The sequence below is a fragment of the Uloborus diversus genome, chromosome 4, assembly GCF_026930045.1.
Source record: "Uloborus diversus isolate 005 chromosome 4, Udiv.v.3.1, whole genome shotgun sequence".
NCBI lineage: Eukaryota > Metazoa > Arthropoda > Arachnida > Araneae > Uloboridae > Uloborus > Uloborus diversus.
This window is the reverse complement of record NC_072734.1, coordinates 99,840,252-99,859,965: the sequence shown is the minus strand read 5'-3', so window position 1 is coordinate 99,859,965 and position 19,714 is coordinate 99,840,252. Positions and strand designations below refer to the sequence as shown.

The following is a 19,714-nucleotide window of genomic DNA, read 5'->3' as shown; positions in this document are numbered from 1 at the left end:
TAATTTAATTAAATCTGTTAAACAGTGTCATAATTTTAGTTAAATGTTTATATAATGGTTTGCAATGATTAATTTTAGCTTAACAGTTACAAAATATGTTTTCAGGGGTGAAAGGTAGTGATAAAATTACAATCAACATATGCTCAAACAAACAAGTTCCCACCAGAGAAACATAAAGGGTCTAATTGCTCAAAAAGTTTGGTTAAGAGGTTGGACTAGTAGAGGAATAAGGGGCAAAGTGAAATAGCGGGGCAAAGTGAAAAGGTGGAATATTTACCCTGCGTTTGGCGCCACTTATCTGGTAATATTTTAACAATGTAGGTGCAATTGTAGTCTATCCCAGTCAGGGGGAAAATACCGCCGAATTTTAAAGCATATGATAATACAGGCAATTTTCAAAAATTGATACTCAAATTGTAATATTTTGTTGCAAGTCAAAAATTATTTTTTATATTATAAAACAATAAAGTTCTTGTTATTAAGATTTTAAGTATCGATTGAGACCTTCTAATATGCAGTACAATATGTATTTAATTAATATTAAGCTTTTTTGTGTTTTAAATATTTTGCTGAAGTAGTCGAGTACATGCGGGGCAAAGTGGATGGGGCAAAGTGAAAAAGCAAATTTCGTTTACTCACGCAATCATTTCCTTAAACACTTACGTGTTCATGTATTAATTCATTTACATTATTTCCTTTAGTAATTCACTTATTTATTCATTCATTTTCTTATTCATTTACTCTTTCACTTACTCATTTATTTTTCTTCATATATCAATTAATAAATTAAAGTGTTCGTTTATTCCTCCATTTTATTTTCATTTATTCATTCTTTCTTTTAATTACTTATTTATTTGATCAACAATATCTTTAATAATCGAATAGAAAATATTTCATAAGAAAAATATTTCATTTTTCACTTTGCCCCATGAATTTTTAAAGCAAAAAATTTCCACCATTTTTTTGAAAGTTCAAATTTACTACCAAAAGTGAAAAATGATATTTTAATGAATACAATGCTCTTTCTTTCTGTACTGTAATTTTCAATACAAATTTCAAATTTTTTCTCTTTGAAAAAGCTCAGTCATCTTAGCCATTTCACTTTACCTCACATTCCCCTACAGCAATAACTCTGGTATTTTTCAAAAAATTAAAAATAAATAAATAAATAAATAAATAAATAAATAAATAATAAATAAATAAATAAATAAAAATTACGTTCACCTGTGCCCCGTGTTCATATATGCCCCCTTCCCCCTATATGATCAGTAAACTGCACAAGACTTGCATCGAAAATTCTTGATAAGTAAAAAAAAAAGCTTACATTTACATTTTTCAGTACTTTGCGAAAACCCTAAATATTCCATAATAGCAAAATATATTTTTTCTTTTTTCCATCATTAATTTCCTACTTCATTATTTAAGAATTAAACAGAATTGAATTGAAATTTATCCATTTGAAATGCGAGTATATTTTAAATTTTACCTTTAATTCCAATTTGTTCTCCTGATTTTTTAATATAAACTTTAATTCTTCTCTTGATATTCTTGGATCATCTTTGGGAAAGTTCTTCAAAGACAGCATTTGAAGTATTGAAATAAAAATTCCAAATCCTCCTGAAATATCAAATTATTTTTTAAACGAAATATTAAAATCCCTTTGTGCGTTTACCATTTTATTTTTGAACAGCATTAACCCTAATATTGATTCTGCATAGCTTTAATTCATACTGCAAGGACATTGTAAAAGTTTCATAAATACTGCTCTAATTGTCTTTAAAACTTCTTAAACTGGAAAATAAATAATTAATAAACATCACGGTGCACATTTTTGGAATGATTACAACAAAGCAATAAATAAAAACACAATAAACTAATAGTTGGGGCAAAGCTAAACTTGTTAAGGCAACGCAGATCATAATCACAGCATTGCGGCTCTGCCAGGCTGGGTTTGCCCCAATTATAAAATGTAAAGAGTCAATGTATCTGCGATAAAATCTCTTTTAATCCTTTTTTTTTTGTATCGCATTTATCTTCTTTATCTTTACTAATAATAAAGCGGAAAGTCTCATTGTCTGGATGTCTGTAGCATGTCTGTGACGTGCATGGCGCCTAGACCGTTCGGCCGATTTTCATGAAATTTGGCACAAAGTTAGTTTGTAGCATGGGGGTGTGCACCTCGAAGAGATGTTTCAAAAATTCGATTTTACTCCTTTTCTATTTCAATTTTAAGAACATTTTCCGAAGCAAAATTATCATAAGATAGACGAGTAAATTACGAAATCATCATGCGTGGAATAAGAGAGCGAATGAACATAGCCAATTAGCGAGAAATTCGTCATCCATTATTTGTAAATATACAGGCGAACCGAATGACCTTTTAATTTTCAACTACGGGCAAAGCCGTACGGGTACCACTAGTAGTTAATGAGAAACAAGACTAACGTTTGGTGCTCTTTTAATAAACAAACCAGATGTTAATATCCCGGATTTAAAAACTCATCTCTACATAGTATAAAATGAAGTCTCCAAAAAGCGTCTGTGTGTTTGAACTCGCAAAACTCGAGAACTACCCGGCCGATTTTGCTGAAATTTTCACAGTTTGTTCCTTTAAGTCCTGGGATGGTTTGCAGACCAAGGTGCTTATTCCAAGCTCGAAATTCACCTTGCGAGATTAGTTCTGATCGTCTCACTAGATGGCGCTTTAAGGAAAATCGCAGTCTCGCAGTATAAATCTCGCAAGTTCGTATTCTAACACAGCCTTCTATATATCAGGCCTACGCGCTGTATTGCGCAATCGGTGTCACGTGACCTCAAGCAGGCTTTGAGCGGGGAAATCCCTTTAGTTCAAACAGTGTTGTGGACTTCAAGTAGCTGCTCGTTGCGGATGCAATATTGTATTTCATCTCACAACTTTAGTATCAAATAGCAAAGTAATATTTATTCCAAATGTGTGAATACGTTATCAACTGTCTTTATGGAGACTTGAAATGATGTTTTCTTTTTTGTTCTTTGTATTTGACTGTGCTAAAACGTTACGTTTCGTCAAGTTTACATTATAAGCCGTTGGGATACTTTGGTGGTGAAAATTTAACGTATCAAATGTTTAACATTTCCAAATATGTTTGAAGCTACTATTGTTGGATTAAAAAATGTTAAGAAGGTAAGTGTGGTTACCAATGGTTATTTTTAAGCATAATTGATAATAAAAATAAATACAGTAAAATCCCTCCTAGCGGATACCCCTCCTATGTGGACAGTATTTAATTCTTCGATTCTAAGGTAAAATTAAAAGGTATTATTAAACCTCTGTCATGCGGACACCCCTCAAAAAATTTTGTCTTGATAGTGTTCGTATTAGAGGAGTTTTACTGTACTTGTAAAATAATATTTTAAGGATTTTTTACTTGTAAGGGGCGAATTTTTATGTATGTTTTTTCATGCTTCATATTTTTATCACTTTCGATTTTAATGACGAAACTTTTTTGCCCTCAATTTGTGTAATGATTATTTTTTGTAACTATTGTTTAAAGGAACTTTTTAACATCAATTGGCTGAAGAGTGTGCTGTTTAATAAATACATTAGATCGCGGTTCATTAAAAAGAGCAACTCTTTTAACTTTTAAAGCAGTTTCTATTTCTGTAAGGTACTATACTCTATTATTGAAAGGTACACATTTTTATTTATGTTTTTTTCATGTAATACACGTTTATTGCTTTCGATTTTAATGACGAAACTTTTTGTCTTCACTTTGGTAAATGATTATTTTTTGTAACTAAAATTTCAAGGAGCTTTTTAATATGAATTCTCTGAAGAGTGCAGTTTAATAGATACATGAAATCGTGACTTTTGAAAAACACCAACTTTTTCTTTTAGACCCAGCTTCTATTTCTATAAATGTATTTTGAAATGTTGTGGATTTTTTTTTTTTTTTTTTGGAGGAATTCATAGCAAATGAAAATGAATTAAAGCTTTTAACAACTATTAGCGAGCCATGCATTAGAAATGTGGTACATGACCATTACAAGCTTAGCTTTCACACCATTTTCTTGATTTTGAGAAATATTATGCAAACGATTTATAACATACTGTAGAATAACTTCTCCAAAAAAAAAAAAAAAAAAACTCACAGATAACTCATGATAAATCTTAATTATATTTTTTACTCTGAAATCTACATCAGTATTGTCCTTTTATACCAATTGTTTAGTTTGTTTCAATTGTTCAGATGTTTTGTAATTATTATTGGGTATTGGAGTGATTTTTTTCTCAAAAATGTATGCTGTTTCTTTTGTTTGTAACAGTTAGAAATATGGCTAAATATTGGTTTATTTTATTCCATCTTATTTTTTTTTTTCATTTGTCTGTATTTTTATCAAAGGAAATCAATACTACTGTAAATCATTCGTGTGAAAAATGCAAAATATTTATTAGTTTATGAATAAGAAATATGCACTTCCCGTTTATCTTCCCCGTCTGTCTTAATCATTTTACAATTTACAGTAAGCAAAATTTATTTCGTACTTTCTTTTGCATTATGATTTGAAGTTGAAGTGTATTTTCTTTTTATCCATTAAAATTTTCATTTTTATTCATTATCTATATATTTATTGCGAATATAATATTTAATGTGTCATGCATGAATTTTAATTTAGTTTACTATTTAAGAACTATTTGTGTCGATATTAAAACTCGAACGATATAAATTTTTAATTTAAAGATGTATCGGAGTATTTCACGTAAAAATTAACTGTTTTTTTTAATGGATTATAAAAAAATCTAAATTTTTATTCACGGTAGAGCTATTATGAGATGTAAACAAACCGCCTTCACGGGCGGCCATGTTGAATGAGCGCGCAGGCCTTGTGTTAAGATGGCTGTGATTCTAAGCTCCAAAAGAAGGGGAAAAAGTGACTTTTCGCGCCTTTACTTGCGAGCGAAATCTCGACTGCCCCGAAGTAGGTGAGATTATGCGATTTTTGTGATACAATTATGGGAGTTTGTTTTTCTGAAAGGTATTGGATCGAGGAAAACGAATTTGGATGATGCCAATCTTGGAAATGGTTCAGGAAGGGGGGCAGGGTTAAAACTGCACCGGGGGGGGGGGGGCAAGTGGTTTTCTATTCAATTTGTGATACAATTGTGGGAGTAAGTTTTCTGACTGGTATTTATTGGCAGGAGGATAACAAATAAGGAATTAGGATTTTGCCGGCGCCGAAAATGGTGCAGGGGGCAAGGGGGGTCGTAACTGTACAGGGGGAGTGGTTTTCCGTTCCATTTTCGTGCCGCAAAAACGGGAGTTAGTTTTCCGCTTGCCAATACATTTCAGAAAAACTAATTTGAATGTTGCGAACACCGAACATGGTACAGAGGGGGGGGGGTGCAAATGGTTTTTAGTGGAATTTTTTTGATAAAATTACGGGAGTTGGTTTTTCTGAAAGGTATTGGCACGAGGAAAACGAATTAGGATATTGCCAACCCTGAAAATGGTGCATTGAAAAGTGGGGGGGGGGGGGTCATATAACTGCATTGAGGGGCAAGTGGTTTTCCGTTCAATTTTTGTGACACTAAAACGGGAGTTTTGCAAAAACATTTTGCAGGGAAGAAGGGGTGGGGGTGGGGGCAAAGTGGATTTCGGTGAAATTTTCGTAATAAAACTACGGGAGTTGGTTTTTCTAAAAGGTATGGTATTGGTACGAAGAAAACGAATTAGGATGTGGCCAACCCCAAAAATGGTGCAGGGGGTAGAGAGGGGGGGGGGGGAGAGTTATAACTGCAAACATAAAATAGGTATATATGCAACATTTCTCGCTTTACAACAAGTTTTCAATGCTTAAAAGACTTAAACCCACTTTCACAACATTATAATACACAAATATCCGAATTAAATTGCAGACACGTGTTTTGGAGACATTAAGAGCTCCTTTTTCAATGCAAAAGATGTCAGTTTATGAATAAAAATGCATTCTCGGCTAAGGTTGTTTATTTCCATGGATTTCATTTTCTTTTAACCAAATCCATCACTTAGAAAATACGTTGGGCGGGGGATCGGGGACTTCCATTTTCAAGAAATAATGCATTTGAAAAAATTAAGGAGCTATGAATTTTCTACTCCCTTTTATTGGTTTTGACCGCTTGACGGCCTGCACAAATGCGTATAGGGCAAATTATATAAAAAGCGTTCATAGTTTTTATTTGTCCTTTTGTACATTATCCCACTTAAAATTTAGTTGTTTCACAAAAAGACTATTTGTTTCTGAAAATTGTATGAATTTCAAGTTTACACAGAATATACAATCCCCCTTTTTTTCTGCGTTTAAGGGGGGGGGGCGGTGACATCACAAATTACCGCCCCGTCTGTCACCCATGCTAGGTACACCACTGACGAATGTAATTTTTTTTGTCTTCTTTTGCTGTAAAATCCTCCTCCCCCTTTTTTCCCCTAAATTCTTTATTTGTTACCTACTGTCATTATTCAATTTCAATTGAATTTAATTTGTAAGAAATTTTTTTTTCTTTATTGAAATTTGATATTGATTAACTAATTACAAAAAAGTACAAAGCCTGGTAATTTCTGGGAAATTGTTTCCAAAATTTGATCCATTTCGCCCCGATTGCTCCTTTTTTCATTTCTTCTTCAATTTAGAATCTTTCCTTTGGGTTGAACGTTTAAAGTTCTTTATCAGCTGAAGTGAAACGATGATTAAAAAATCTTACTCCCTTTACGAATATTTTTCAATATACATTTACAGAAGCAGAGTATTTATTCATTTTAAACTGCTCTTATAACCAAGATTGCTGTTTTGACTTTTTAATCTTGAAGATAAAGATGAAATTATGTAATCATAGTTACAAGTTGCTTGTTTTGAAAAGGAAATCTAAAAAAGTACTGTTTTGAAGATATCTTAAGATTGGGTCTTGGAAAACAATACCTAGAAAAAAATGGAATTTGAAAACAGGAATAATGAAGAAATAAAACTTTTTATTTAAGCATATGCTTATTAAATTATAATTTTAAAGAAAAAGAGAAAAAAACTGGAATATGTCTTTGATACTGAGATTGTTGCTATAATTACAAGTTACAACTGAGCGGGGGGGAAAGGTTGGTTTTTACATTACCAATCCTAATATGGAAGATTGTATACTCTGTTCTGACTGCTCTCATCCCCAAAAGCTCAATTAGCCCAACAAACCTTTTACATGTTGCAGGGGTGCCCCTCCCCCCAAATATCGCAAAGTCTCCCCCCTACAAAAGCAAGAGCCCCCCCCCCCCAATAAACAAATACCCCTCAAAAACACCACCACCATCCCCTAAAAATTTCAATAGCGCAGTCAGCGCCATAACCTAGCCCCCCCCCCCCCCCCTGCATTTTAGTGTTTTATATTCAATTTGAATTAACAGATTTTTTTCATCAAGACTTTTGGATGCAGCTAAACCTTTCGCATTCGACACGAGACACGACAACAACATAATATACAATCCCCGATTACGGACTATTAATATTTCTTCGTCTGCGTTTAGACAGTTAGGATTTTTTTATTTTTTTTGATATCATGATTTTTTTCTAAAGTAATTATTATTATCATTATTTTGATTATAGTTTCTCGGGAAAAATATATTTCATACAAGACGTTCTTACTATTATAGATGGTTTTATATTATAAATCAACAAAATGTACGGTTAATTTTTTTTCTCATGTATGTATTGGCTTTTTTCCCCTCTTCGATTTTTGTTTTAGACACTGTAATATTGAAATACTCGTATGCATAAAATATGACTTACCTTTAGCCCTCGGCTCATTTTTCCTTTGTGTACTATTTTGTAAAATTTTCGGTGAATTTATTTTTATGAATTCTGGATTTGCTTCTAGAAAATCTAAAATTATTTCGATGTGATTCTTTGCAACGTAAAACGTATTCTTTGAAGTATGAGCCATTAGCGTGCCAATCGTCAAAATTCGCGCCTTATCTTGCACGGATGGAGCAAAACAAAAAGTATCTGCGCCTAAAGACCATTGGTTGGAAGAAATCACGTGCCTCCCCCCCCCCCCGCGCCGCCAAAAGCGGCAAAAAACTCTTCCTCCGCCATCGCGGCTGGAACTTGGACTCGTCGCCACATCGCAATAAGAATTTTTTTTCCTCAGAATACCACTTTGCGAGATTTCTCGTCACGTGATCGGCTCTGACGTAACGTTTCGAACTCGAAAGTAGAAAATGTTTGGAATGACCTCCCAGTTCGAAAACAATTCGATGAATAGTTCTTATTTTATTCCAATTTAGGCCTAATTTTCACGTAAATTCCAGAATATGGGGGTGAAAAATTATTCGCAAATAATAATATTATATACCATTGGAAAAGGAAGAATTTTCCGCGTTCTGCGCAATTTGTTCCAATGCTCTAACTTAATTGCGGCGGGAGTTTTTACGTTTTTAGCTCGAATTTTTTTAGGCTTAGCTGAAATTTAGGTACTACTTTCTTCATTAAATCCATCAATAAAAAGTGAAGGAATTGTCCCACAGTTTTCTTTTTGACAGCATTTGATAGAGCTGCTTTTTTTACTCCAGATCTAACTCGACCTAAGGTCGAAAGTTTAACCCTCAACTACATTAGAAAAAAAGTTACAAGCAAATTAAATGAAGTTCAAAAATATGTTCTCTGTTCAAGTTTTTAACCATTTCATTTTGCGTTTCCAAGGTAACGCTTTTTGAATCCATTGTTTATTTTCATCTTTCAGTTTGACACCAACATTGCGAAAATTGAAAGATCGGATGTGTGCAGCACTGCAAAAAATTGACAGTGAAAGGCTCCAAAATGTATTTTACAGATGTGTGTCGCGTAACGAAAGGCGCACACATCGAACATTTGTGAGTGAAAAAAAAAAAAAAACTTTCACAGTTTATCTTTATTTTTATGTATCATTTATAGTGCTAAGTGTAATTGTTTATGAAATATAAATTTTGAAAACCGGGATATTCTTTTATGCTAATTCTGTATGTTAAAAAAGCAAGAATTTTGTAATTAAAACAGTAGCATAACTAGGGGTTGGCAAGAGTGGTTTCGCCAGGGGTGCAGCAACCAAGAGGGTGGTATTTCGACTAATTCAAAAAAATTAAGAGTTTTTTTTTTATCAATAAATTTGAAATATGCTTTAAAAAATTAAAAAAAAAACTCACAAGAAAAAGAGCTGGGGCGGGGGTATGTATATTTATACACATTACATATACATTACATCAACTGAGAATGAATATTGGGCATCATTGAAAACAATTCTAAAAAACAAAATAAGAAAAAAAAAAGAACAATGTTGCCTCCTTTTTGTCGAATCAATTGATCAAAATTTTCCAAAAAAAAATAAATAAATAAATAAAAATAAATAAATAAATAAATAAATAAAAATAAAAATAAATAAATAAATAAATAAATAAAAATAAAATTAAATGGAGGTCACAATGAACTCCGGTGACATCCCATGTGGGCAACCCTGGGGGTGGGGGGGGCGCAATTTCTTTCGTTCGCCAGGGGCGCTAGAGCCCATAGTTACGCTACTGAATTAAAATTAAGCTAAACGATCCCTTAATTTGACGAGGAGAGAAGTTATTGTGGTTAACCTCGAACAGGGCGAAATCCTAGATATTGTTATACTCATACGCATATTGGGACTTTTACTTACCAAAGATGTAGAAAACACAAGGCCAACCTCCTATGGAGACACTATCGCAAATTAAACTCGATAAAATTCCTGACACCAAAACTCCAAAACCATATCCTGAAAGGGCGAGCCCGGATAGAAGTCCACGCTCCGCTCTGGGATACCAGTTCGCCGCTAGAACTGTGGCAGCTGGAAACATCAACCCCTAAAAATTTTTTGGATGTAGAAAGCAATGGAAAAAAAAAAAACAGATATGTACAAAAAATATATTATAGTGTCTAAGAATATATAGTTTTCTCACTACAGCAATCTGTACCCATTGAATTGTTTGGCTAGACTGATCTAGCAACACACAGGTCCAAACTACAAACTCAAGAAAGATGTCATTAGTAATAATTTTGACTTAAAAATGAGTTTTCGCTGTTCTCTGTTTTAAGTACGAACGCATACTTAAAACTGGAATTACGTTAACGCATGCGCAATAAAACACTTTCGGAAAGCGGAAGAGAAGTTAACACAATCCAATGAAAGCATTTCCGTTCGTCGCATGTAGTTAGCAAGTGAATACGGAAATCTATTATAATCAGACTAACATACTTCTTTAAATGTCATTTAGGGAATGTTGGAAATAGTAATAAATACCTTGCAATTATTATTCTAGATGATATAGTCAAGCACGTGCATACCGTTTGCAGAATGTATTCAAGCTTTGCCAGAACTTGTCTGTCAAGGGTCGGTTAGTTTCAAAAAATTAAGTTTTCAACGTTGCGCGTAAAAAAAGCGCGTTTAGCCAATTTAGAAATTCACGAACAATTCAAATGAACTTCCCTCATAAACTTACGCACAGCAACATAAATTGAAGCATTGGTTCCACTGAATTTTAACTTCAAAAATTACTCTTTCGGCAACTTAAAAATTACTTTGGGAAGAATATTAAAGTGCAAAAGTTCAAATAACAGGAACACAAAGTAATAAATTGAAAGAAAAATTAAGATAAATCAGTGGAAACAGTAAACATACTAACAAACAATGCGCGTAATTTAAAATCCTTTTTGCGTATTTACCTGTGCAATTCCTCGAACACACTGAATACACATCACAAAATAAGGGCTGACGTTGGCTGTTAAAGGGGTAATCATGGTGCTGAAAGACGAAATGAATGTTCCAATGATAATCATTATTCTAGAACCGAATGTTTCTGCAAATCTTCCGCCAATTATTAAAGACAGCACAAATCCCAAGAAACCGACTCCCAAAATGCCACCTTGGATTTTTGGACTCCAATTAAACTTAATCGGGTACTAAAAGAGAAAGTACATATGCTTTAAATTCCGTTTAGATCAACCCATAGTATCCATGTAATTTTCATCCAACACTAGTCATTTAACACAATTGTAATAACAAAGTGAGGGAAAATATAAAGTCAAAAATTGCAAAGAAGTTACTGTACTTGATCATGAGAAATTCCATCGATAACTTCAATTGATGTGTTAGATAGTTGTTTCTCCGTATGATTTCCGTGATCTGCATCTTCCACCATTGACACTATGGCAACGCTCATATTTATTCTGTGACTATTGATAAGAAAATAAATTGCAAATCCATGGAGTACTATCATGTAGCGTCGTTTCCAATAAGGCTCGTTGGCTTCTGCAAAAAAAGTCAAGGAAAACATTCATAAAAAAACGCTACCTAGAAACATGCCTGGAAGAGAGCGTCAATAACTTTTGGTCTTCGATTAACTTCCTCAAGGCATTTAGAAAGACTTACGCCATTTAAATAGGGTAAATCCGGGAGTGAAGCTGCACTTTTTGATAGGTAGTAGTGTAAAATACCAGACGGGTGCACATAAAATGAAATAAATAATAATGTGATATTTGATGATTGTCTTGTCGCACAACATGTTAATGGCTGCACAAAAAAATAAATAAATAAATAAATAAATAAATAAAAATAAAAATAATAATTAATATATTTCTTTTCTAAACTCTTATACTGGGGCGCGTCACCCGTACATTCAGGGTAAGATGCCGCACCTTTAAAATGCCACAACCGTCATACGAACAGAATTAAGCAATAAATACCCGAAGTAATAGTTATTAACTAAAAACAAAAAGAAAGTCAATCATTTTCATGTAGTGAACTCGGTAATAATTGGACATTTATTACTATCTGATGATCTGTCATGAGGTTCTCCCATCATTGAAAATCAAATTCTTCACCTTGTTTTTTTAAGCTTTTACATTTTTGGAATAGATTCTTTCATTTGATTCTTTAGCATGAAAATTATCAATAGAGGAGAAAAGTACTGCTGTTTTCGTAATTGTTTGCGTTCTATGACCTTTCTTGAAGGTGTACCAAGAATCTTGAAATGAGATATTTTATTGGGGTTCTAAGTAGGTGATTATACTTTTGTACTTCCAGTTTCAGGTTCTGCATGCCATAAACTGATTTGAGGAAGGCTGAGTACTACTTGACTTGATGAATTTTCCTCTTCTCTTGTATCTTAGTACCAGTCCTTAATTATCATTCAATGTCTGAAACAACTGATATCGAGGATCGAGATGTTAAGAAAACGGAGAAAAACGTTCATAACATCAATCAATTCCCCAAAACCTGCTTCAGTAATATTAAAGTCAGTAACATAGTAAAATAAGACATTGTTAGATAAAATTCAATTTTAGTAATAGTGGTATTCCGTGAGGAGAAACTGTACCCGGAAACGATGCGGCATGCATCCATTCACTGTAAAAACTTTTGTGTAACTTAACTCCAAAAAGTCGGCGGCAGCTTAGCTGCCTCCACTGCTCTGGAGTAACTTAACTGATATAACTGGTGCAAAATTACACATCGCTCGTAGAACGTCTCACTAATTTCCGCGTAACGTTACACCAGAATTTTCTGAATGCTTGAAAAAGTTAAGCTTTCATCTGATTTTCTTGAACGATTTATAAAGTTCATGCTTTTTAACACGCAGTGTAAACCGATTATTTATTTTTTTAAATATACAAACAAGACAATTTTGTTGCACTTAGAGAGGAAATAACCTCAGTGCGGTCAGAACTCAGAATGCAAAAATCTCAGGCAGGTCGCAGAACAAGGGCTTTTACCTCTCGTTTTTAACATTTCGATAATTAGTGTTGACCTGCTATGCACCGATTCTGATCGTTACGCATGAGCTTTAAATTTTTCTGAAACCACAGTGCAAGGTTCCTCCAATATTTTGAGTTTTTAAAACAATGATGCTACACACTTTCAAATTCGTGTAACGTTTCGCCCATTAATACGGGTAACGTTACAACACTTCTTTTAGTGTTGTTGCACAGTCTAGACGCCGCTCACTGTATTTGTTAGACCTCGTGAAGGAGAATGCAGTAATCACATGGTGCTTTATAGAAATCTTACACTTATTTTTGACTTCAAAATCATGAGTGAACGATATTTAGAGTCCAAAAACTATTTCAGCATTAGTAACTTAAATGTTTCGGTTGGGAAACTATGCACTTATCTCAAAATAACGATCGTGCAGCTAAAAATAAATCGGGGCTCACGCTGTGCACTGAATAAAGAAATCTCATTTAGCATCTGTACGGTGCGTCTGACTGCTTTCTATAAATAACTACAAGAAACACAATCCCAGATGCTTCGATTCCCCATAATTTACCTAACGCTATATATTTAAACCGCGTATACCTCCAAATTCCACAAATATATGTTTGCTTAAATTTAGCAATGAATTTAATTTGCTAAATTTATTTACAAAACTAACTTTATAATTGCTATTATTTTTCATTGTTTTTTGCAACACTTCCATCACACAAAAAGGTTGGTGATCAGAAATTCTAAGCCCTGGGATAAAAAGTTTCATTTCAAAATAGAGGAGAAAAAAATAAATTTTGCACAATGCAAATAAAAAAAGCATTTATCTAATCCAAATTGAAAATTTGTTGATAGGAGTTTCAATTTTAAGACAAAGCATCAGTGCTTTCTTATTAATTAATATTTTGACATGTACCTGTCAAAAAAAAAAAAAACTAAACGAGTCTATTTCTAAAATGTTCCATTTTCAGAGTTACGTTCGTCACACGTAATATTTTGAATAAATATTCATTTATGTTATATTATAAGCATAAATGAGAATTATTCTGCATGAAAGCTGAAGTTTAAGAATTCAAATGACGCAAAACGTTGTTTTTACAATAATATTTACCTAAACTTTAGAGAAATTGAAAGCTGAATTTCATGTAAATATTGAAGGTTGCAAAAAAGTGACGTTCGTCACAGTATACCGCCGTGTGCAGGTAAACGGCAGTATCTGCAGAAAGGAGTTTTCGAGATATTTGAAGAAATGTGTGTTGGGTTTAATACCAACAATAGGAAAATGTTGAGATTTGACGTTTTTTTCGCGCCTTTTTTTCAGTTGAAACCAAATGAGCAAGCGTGTACAATAAAGCTAACGTAAAAAAAAAAAAAAATGCAATTATTTTTTTACCCGCCCACGGCAGCATAGTAGTTTAGTTTAAAAAACCCATTTATGTAATTTATACTGTGTTTCATGGTATGAAATATAACACAGTTTCTCAAAGTTCCGTTTCTGAAAAATCACATGTAAATGATTATTAAACGTTCAAAACATCTTGTTATGCAACGACACAGGGTCTTAGAAAGCTTATCTTACGACATTTTTACTGGGACTCGAAAAACTACTTTTAACTTCTTTAAAGAAATGACACGTGCACGTTTTTTCTTCTTCTTCTTCTTTTTTTTTTTTTTTTTTTGACAAATGCTGATTGATTTTTTGTTAGTTTAGAACAGCGGTTCCCAACCTTTTTCTCTTTGCGAACCCCTTGGAACAGGCAAAAAAGTTCGCGAACCCCCTGATGTTGAAATTAGTAACATGTAAGAAACAATAAAAAAACATCATGTTTGCTTTCCATTTTTTGCAGCATTTGATTGCAATAAACAAAAATATAATTGTAAAATATCATTAAGTGCAAACATTAATAAAAAGTTAAAACTACATCTACAAGAAAAATTATAAACAAGAAATTTTATAAACCAACTATTTTTTAAGCATACTTTAAATTGGGGAAAAAATCCTTAATGCGATATTTGTGGCTGTTTGACGGAACTAAGAAACTGAAAGTTTGGTTCAATGTCTGACAGTTTGAGTCTTAAATCAGGCTCTGCATTCAATCTGCTTCTGTATTTATCTTTGAGATAAGTATAGGAGGAAAACCTTTTCTCGCACAGATATGTTGTACAAAATGGTAATAAAATTCGAATTGCTTTTTTGGACAAAACGGTATAGTCATTTCTTACACTGAGCCAGAAGTCAATTAGCGAAAGCTCTTTAAAGGTAGTTTTCAATGAATTATCACAGGATAACCCGATGAGCATTTCCTTTTCAAGTAATGTCAGGGTGTTCTCTAAGCATGGATTTCCTTCAAAAGGATTGCGTATCCAGTTGTTTGAGAGAGGGACGTTACGCCTATTAGGAAAATACTCGTCAAAAAATAGTTCAAGATGTTGCAGATGTTCACATACATTTCTTTTAACGCTTTCATCAAGTTTCATTGAGTTTTCTGATAAAAAAACTACTAAGAGAAGTGAAACAAGAAAACTCACCCATTTCCAGGCATTGGATCCAGAAATTCAATTTTTTTTATCATAGCTTCAATTTTATCATATACAACGAAAATATTAACAACTGCACCTTGCAAGGATAGATTTAATTTATTTAATTTTGAAAAGATGTCAGCTAAATATGCAAGCCTTTGCATCCAAAGAAGATCGAATATGCAAGTGGACAAGTGAAATGGATGATCAACAAAAAATGCTTGGACTTCTGACTTCAATTCTAATAAGCGTGTCAAAATTTTGCCACGGGAAAGCCATCTAACTTCTGTGTGAAGAAGTAAAGTAACATGAAGACTTCTCAATTCCTCACAAAGCGCGTGAAATAGACGGCAGTTTGTGGCACGTGATTTTATGAAATTTACAATTTTTACCGCATCATTCAAAGTAGCGGATAATTCTGCGGGAATACGCTTACATGCTAATGCTTGTCTATGAATGCAGCAATGAGTCCATTCAATTTTCTTGTAGATCTTCTTTACTCGCACCACAAAGCCAACAAATTTTCCTGTCATTGATTTTGCACCATCCGTGCACACACCCACACACAAAGACCAATTTATTCCATTTTCTTCAAAGTAACTGTTGACCAGTTCGAAAAGTGCTTCTCCAGTTGTGTTGGTTTTCAAAGGTTTTGCAAATAGTACATCTTCTTTAATTGTATCGTTAAAAATATACCTAACATAGACAAGTAATATTGCAGCGTTTGCTACATCAGTCGACTCATCAAGTTGGATCGCAAAATTATTCTCTTTTATTCTATTCACAAGTTCTTTCTCCACATTACTTGCCAAATCAGTAATTCTGCGTGATACTGTGTTGTTTGATAGCGGAACCAGGTCAATTTTTTTTTTTGCTGACTTTTCTCCCAGCATACACTTAGCAATATCTTTAGCACACGGTCCAATTAAATTTTCTGCAATTGTATGTGGCTGTCCAGATCTTGCAATTCTATAACTGACTCGATATGCAGCTTCAAGGACCATTTTACTATCTTCGTTGGATTCTAACAGGAACGTAGAGACGCTACACTTTTTATTATATTCCAATTTTCTTTTAAACTATTCGATAGGTTTGTCCTTGTGTGTCGGATGCTTTGTTTCGAGGTGTCTTCTCAGAAGTGACGGTTTCAAACTGCTGTTCGCTAGAACTTCGTTGCAGAGAAGACAAAGCGGTCTAGGTTCAGACTCTTCTCCAGTAAAATAAAAGCCCGTTTGTAAATAGTCACTGTCATATTTTCACTTTTGTCCTTTTTTCTCCCCTAGTTCACTTTTCTGTTTATTCGAGGGAGGCGGCAGTTCATTACAGCTATCTATTTGAATATCCTGTGTTGATTCGAAAGTTACTGCTGATGTTGAGGGTTGATCGATTGACTGCTTGTCCATTTGTCGCTCAACCAAACTACCAGTTTTCAACCATCGATCCATAACAGCAGAAAGTTAATAAATCATAAAAATTACCAACACGATTATAACTTCACAAACAGAGTAGCAAGTTCACGTAGCAAAACCAATTGCAAACAAAATCACTTGTTTTCAAGCATCTCTAAAGTATCTCTAAATACGTCTGTTAACAACTATTTCCCCAGAACTATGAGCATGCTGATGTTATATATTTTTGAAAACGAACAGATGGGTAAAATCCAGTAATAAATTTTAAGTTTGGAGCCTTTTGCTGTCATGTCTGCTATTCGATGACTGAATTCGACGGAAGTTCCCGAGTTATATTTCAATCAGATTAGAAATAATACCCCTATGATGCATTGTTTGAGAATTCTTTATTTTTTTCGACATATGTATATTATGTATATTGTTTGATTGACTCCACGCGATGGCGCCTTTTTAAGGTCATCGTGATCCCCGCCACAGCTTAATACAACGTTTCTGCATGGCGCCTCGCAATAAAGAAGGAAGGATATCTCTTTTTGTTGTCTATCGAAAAAAAAAAAATGAGAAAATTTCTTTTTAACCAAGATTATAAAACCGCTGAATGATTTTTTTTTTTTTTTTTGAGCTTAATACAAGAGTCTGGCGCGTTTTCAAATTAAAAAAAAAATTAGTAACTATGTGTGCTAATTGAATATTCTATAATTTTTTTACCAAACTAGGAAAAATCCGCCATTGCACCGAAATTTTCGCGAACCCCCTTCTTGCATCTCGCGAACCCCTGGGGGTTCGCGAACCACCAGTTGGGAACCTCTGGTTTAGAAAAACCAAACATTTCAACGATCACGAGAGTGTACCAAGTTTGCGAAAAATTGCTCAATCAGCTAGACGGATTTTTCCTGGAAATCCTGGGTTAGAGTATCAATTTTTCCAAAATTAGGTTAGAAAATTTAGTAGACGACGCATTTTAGGCTGTCACATTGTTTTCTCAAAAGTTGCCGCAAAACTTTATTTTTCTTAGAAACATAAAAAATGGTATTTTTATGTTTCTAATAAAAATAAAGGTAAATTTATTTCTTCAAAATTTCGTTGGATAAACTTTAAATTCAATTGTAAATGACTTTTTTTTTTTTTTTTTTGCAATGTACTGCTTGCGTCATTTCAAAGTCAAGTCAAATCAAGGAAAGAACCCTTTTGAATGATCTATTGTACAAAAATATGCATTGCAACTGCATCAAAGCAGAGACAAGCAATCATATCAATTATGCAATGGACATGACGACACCCAAAAGTCCCCCCTCCCCCCCACCTACCGTTTGCACGGTTCATCAGTTTTAGATATCAGCGAATTCCCTCTGACAAAGGGAAGTTCAATTATAGCTAAGCAATGACCCTTAACATTTAACTAAGCATCCTTGCCAGTCCACCGTAACCACCACGCTCGACAAGAGAAATCTCACCAATTTATTAAACTTTAAAATGATACATTTTTTAGTATATTTTGATAAGCAGTTGAATTTTTCTGCATCACGCAGAAAATTATACAATGGACATTAACTGAGGCATATAGTCCAAAAAACTTACCTGCAGAATCTTGTGTATTCATATCGAAGATCAATTAAGTATTTCCGAATGGAACGTATAATTTTTTTCTTCCTTGAAAGTACTACAATATCATAGTGATGATGTATTCTGCAGAGCGATATTACGTTCAGAATCATAACCTTTCTTGTAATTGATGTGCCCTTCAGTGGAAGAGGAACGTTGGCTTTAGTAAGTAAGAAATAATGAAGAACCATCTCCCTTGCTTCTCTTTTGTTAACGTGATAAGGATGATTTGTGCATCATAATTAATATCTGTGCGAGGAAGTGGAATAGACCCAAATAAGGATTTCTTCTTCTTTTTTATGTTTAAGCCGGAGAAAGCAAAGAGATGAAAGTAGACATCTTTAAGTTTTTAATAAAACTTACACTGTAAAAAAAAAATCCGAAACGTTCCTGAGTATTTCTGTTAAACGTCTCGGGATTTTAATGGTTTTTATACACTTCCTGGAAAAATCAAATATCATTGCCAAAAAGTTTCCTGAATTGCTACAAGTCGCATGAAAGCAGACTTCTCACTGTTATGAAAAATATTTTTAGATCCCATTTTGAAGATTAACTGACCGCATTTATAAAGAGTATCGGATTCAGTTTGACTAAGGCCCGCCTAGACTGTTTAAAAAGTTCTCAAAAAGAGCGAATTAGTCCATGGACTACGTAGCTTTGAAAGAATTGCAAGAAAGTAAAATTTTCGATACTTACTTGCAATTCTGTTTTAGCTTTGGCCATGTTTGCAGTACTGCTTGTGAATTGTTCTTGTTAAATCAGGAAGGTGCCTAGCTGCTATATTACACCTTCATAAGTTTATTCTAAAGTTCCAGAAATACGGCTGGCTTTAAAATGGGAAGATTTCTGAATTTTTCAGGAGGTTTCCAGGATAATTTTAGGAAGGTTCCTGAATTTTTGCGGAAAACATTCCTGACTCTTTCACGATACGTCACTGGCAGAAATTGGGCCCATCAGCTGCCCATTATTTTCCAGGAACGTTTCTGAATCGTTTTTACAGTGTATAGATGTTTCGGTCCTAGGTAGACTTTCATTGAAAAGTTATTCTAAATCCTGCTGTATAGCTGCATTTACCAGGGCTACTAGTACTACCTCTTACCCAAAGACAGAGGAGAGGTCCCCCTGTCATTTGTACTGGTTGTATGTAAATTTTAGCACTTACATCCTTTTGCTTCTCACTGTCTCACGTATGAACAAAAAATTAAAGAAGGGCATTTAAATGAATAATTAAGACATTAAAGTAATAATGTTAAGGGTCAAACCATGATTAATGCTGGTCTCAAGGCATAAAAAAATGAATCAATTTCAATTTTGTAAAACCTTATGCATTTAAAATTTTGATGTTGCTCAAAAATGTGGATTAAAATTATTATATTATCGCCTTAATTCCTTAACATTCCTTAGCAGGTGCACCGTTTTAGTCAGAAATTGT

The 19,714-nt window shown here is 33.6% G+C and overlaps 1 protein-coding gene across 2 annotated transcripts in view; it reads right to left on the bottom strand.

The window, feature by feature from the left end:
• The window catches only part of LOC129220461 (sodium-dependent phosphate transport protein 3-like), a 44,680-nt gene extending 26,277 nt beyond the window's left edge, over nt 1-18,403 (bottom strand). Inside the window, exons 1-5 of one of the 2 annotated variants that reach the window (XM_054854880.1) lie at nt 18,259-18,403; nt 11,103-11,302; nt 10,717-10,953; nt 9,674-9,857; nt 1,487-1,617 (exon numbers count right to left, since the gene is read on the bottom strand). In XM_054854880.1, coding sequence (XP_054710855.1) covers nt 1,487-1,617; nt 9,674-9,857; nt 10,717-10,953; nt 11,103-11,302; nt 18,259-18,280 — 774 coding nt within the window. In that variant the 5' untranslated portion in view covers nt 18,281-18,403. The remainder of the gene's footprint in view (nt 1-1,486; nt 1,618-9,673; nt 9,858-10,716; nt 10,954-11,102; nt 11,303-18,258) is intronic. The other variant, XM_054854881.1, reaches the window with a different exon arrangement.
• Between the last annotated feature and the right edge of the window lie 1,311 nt (nt 18,404-19,714).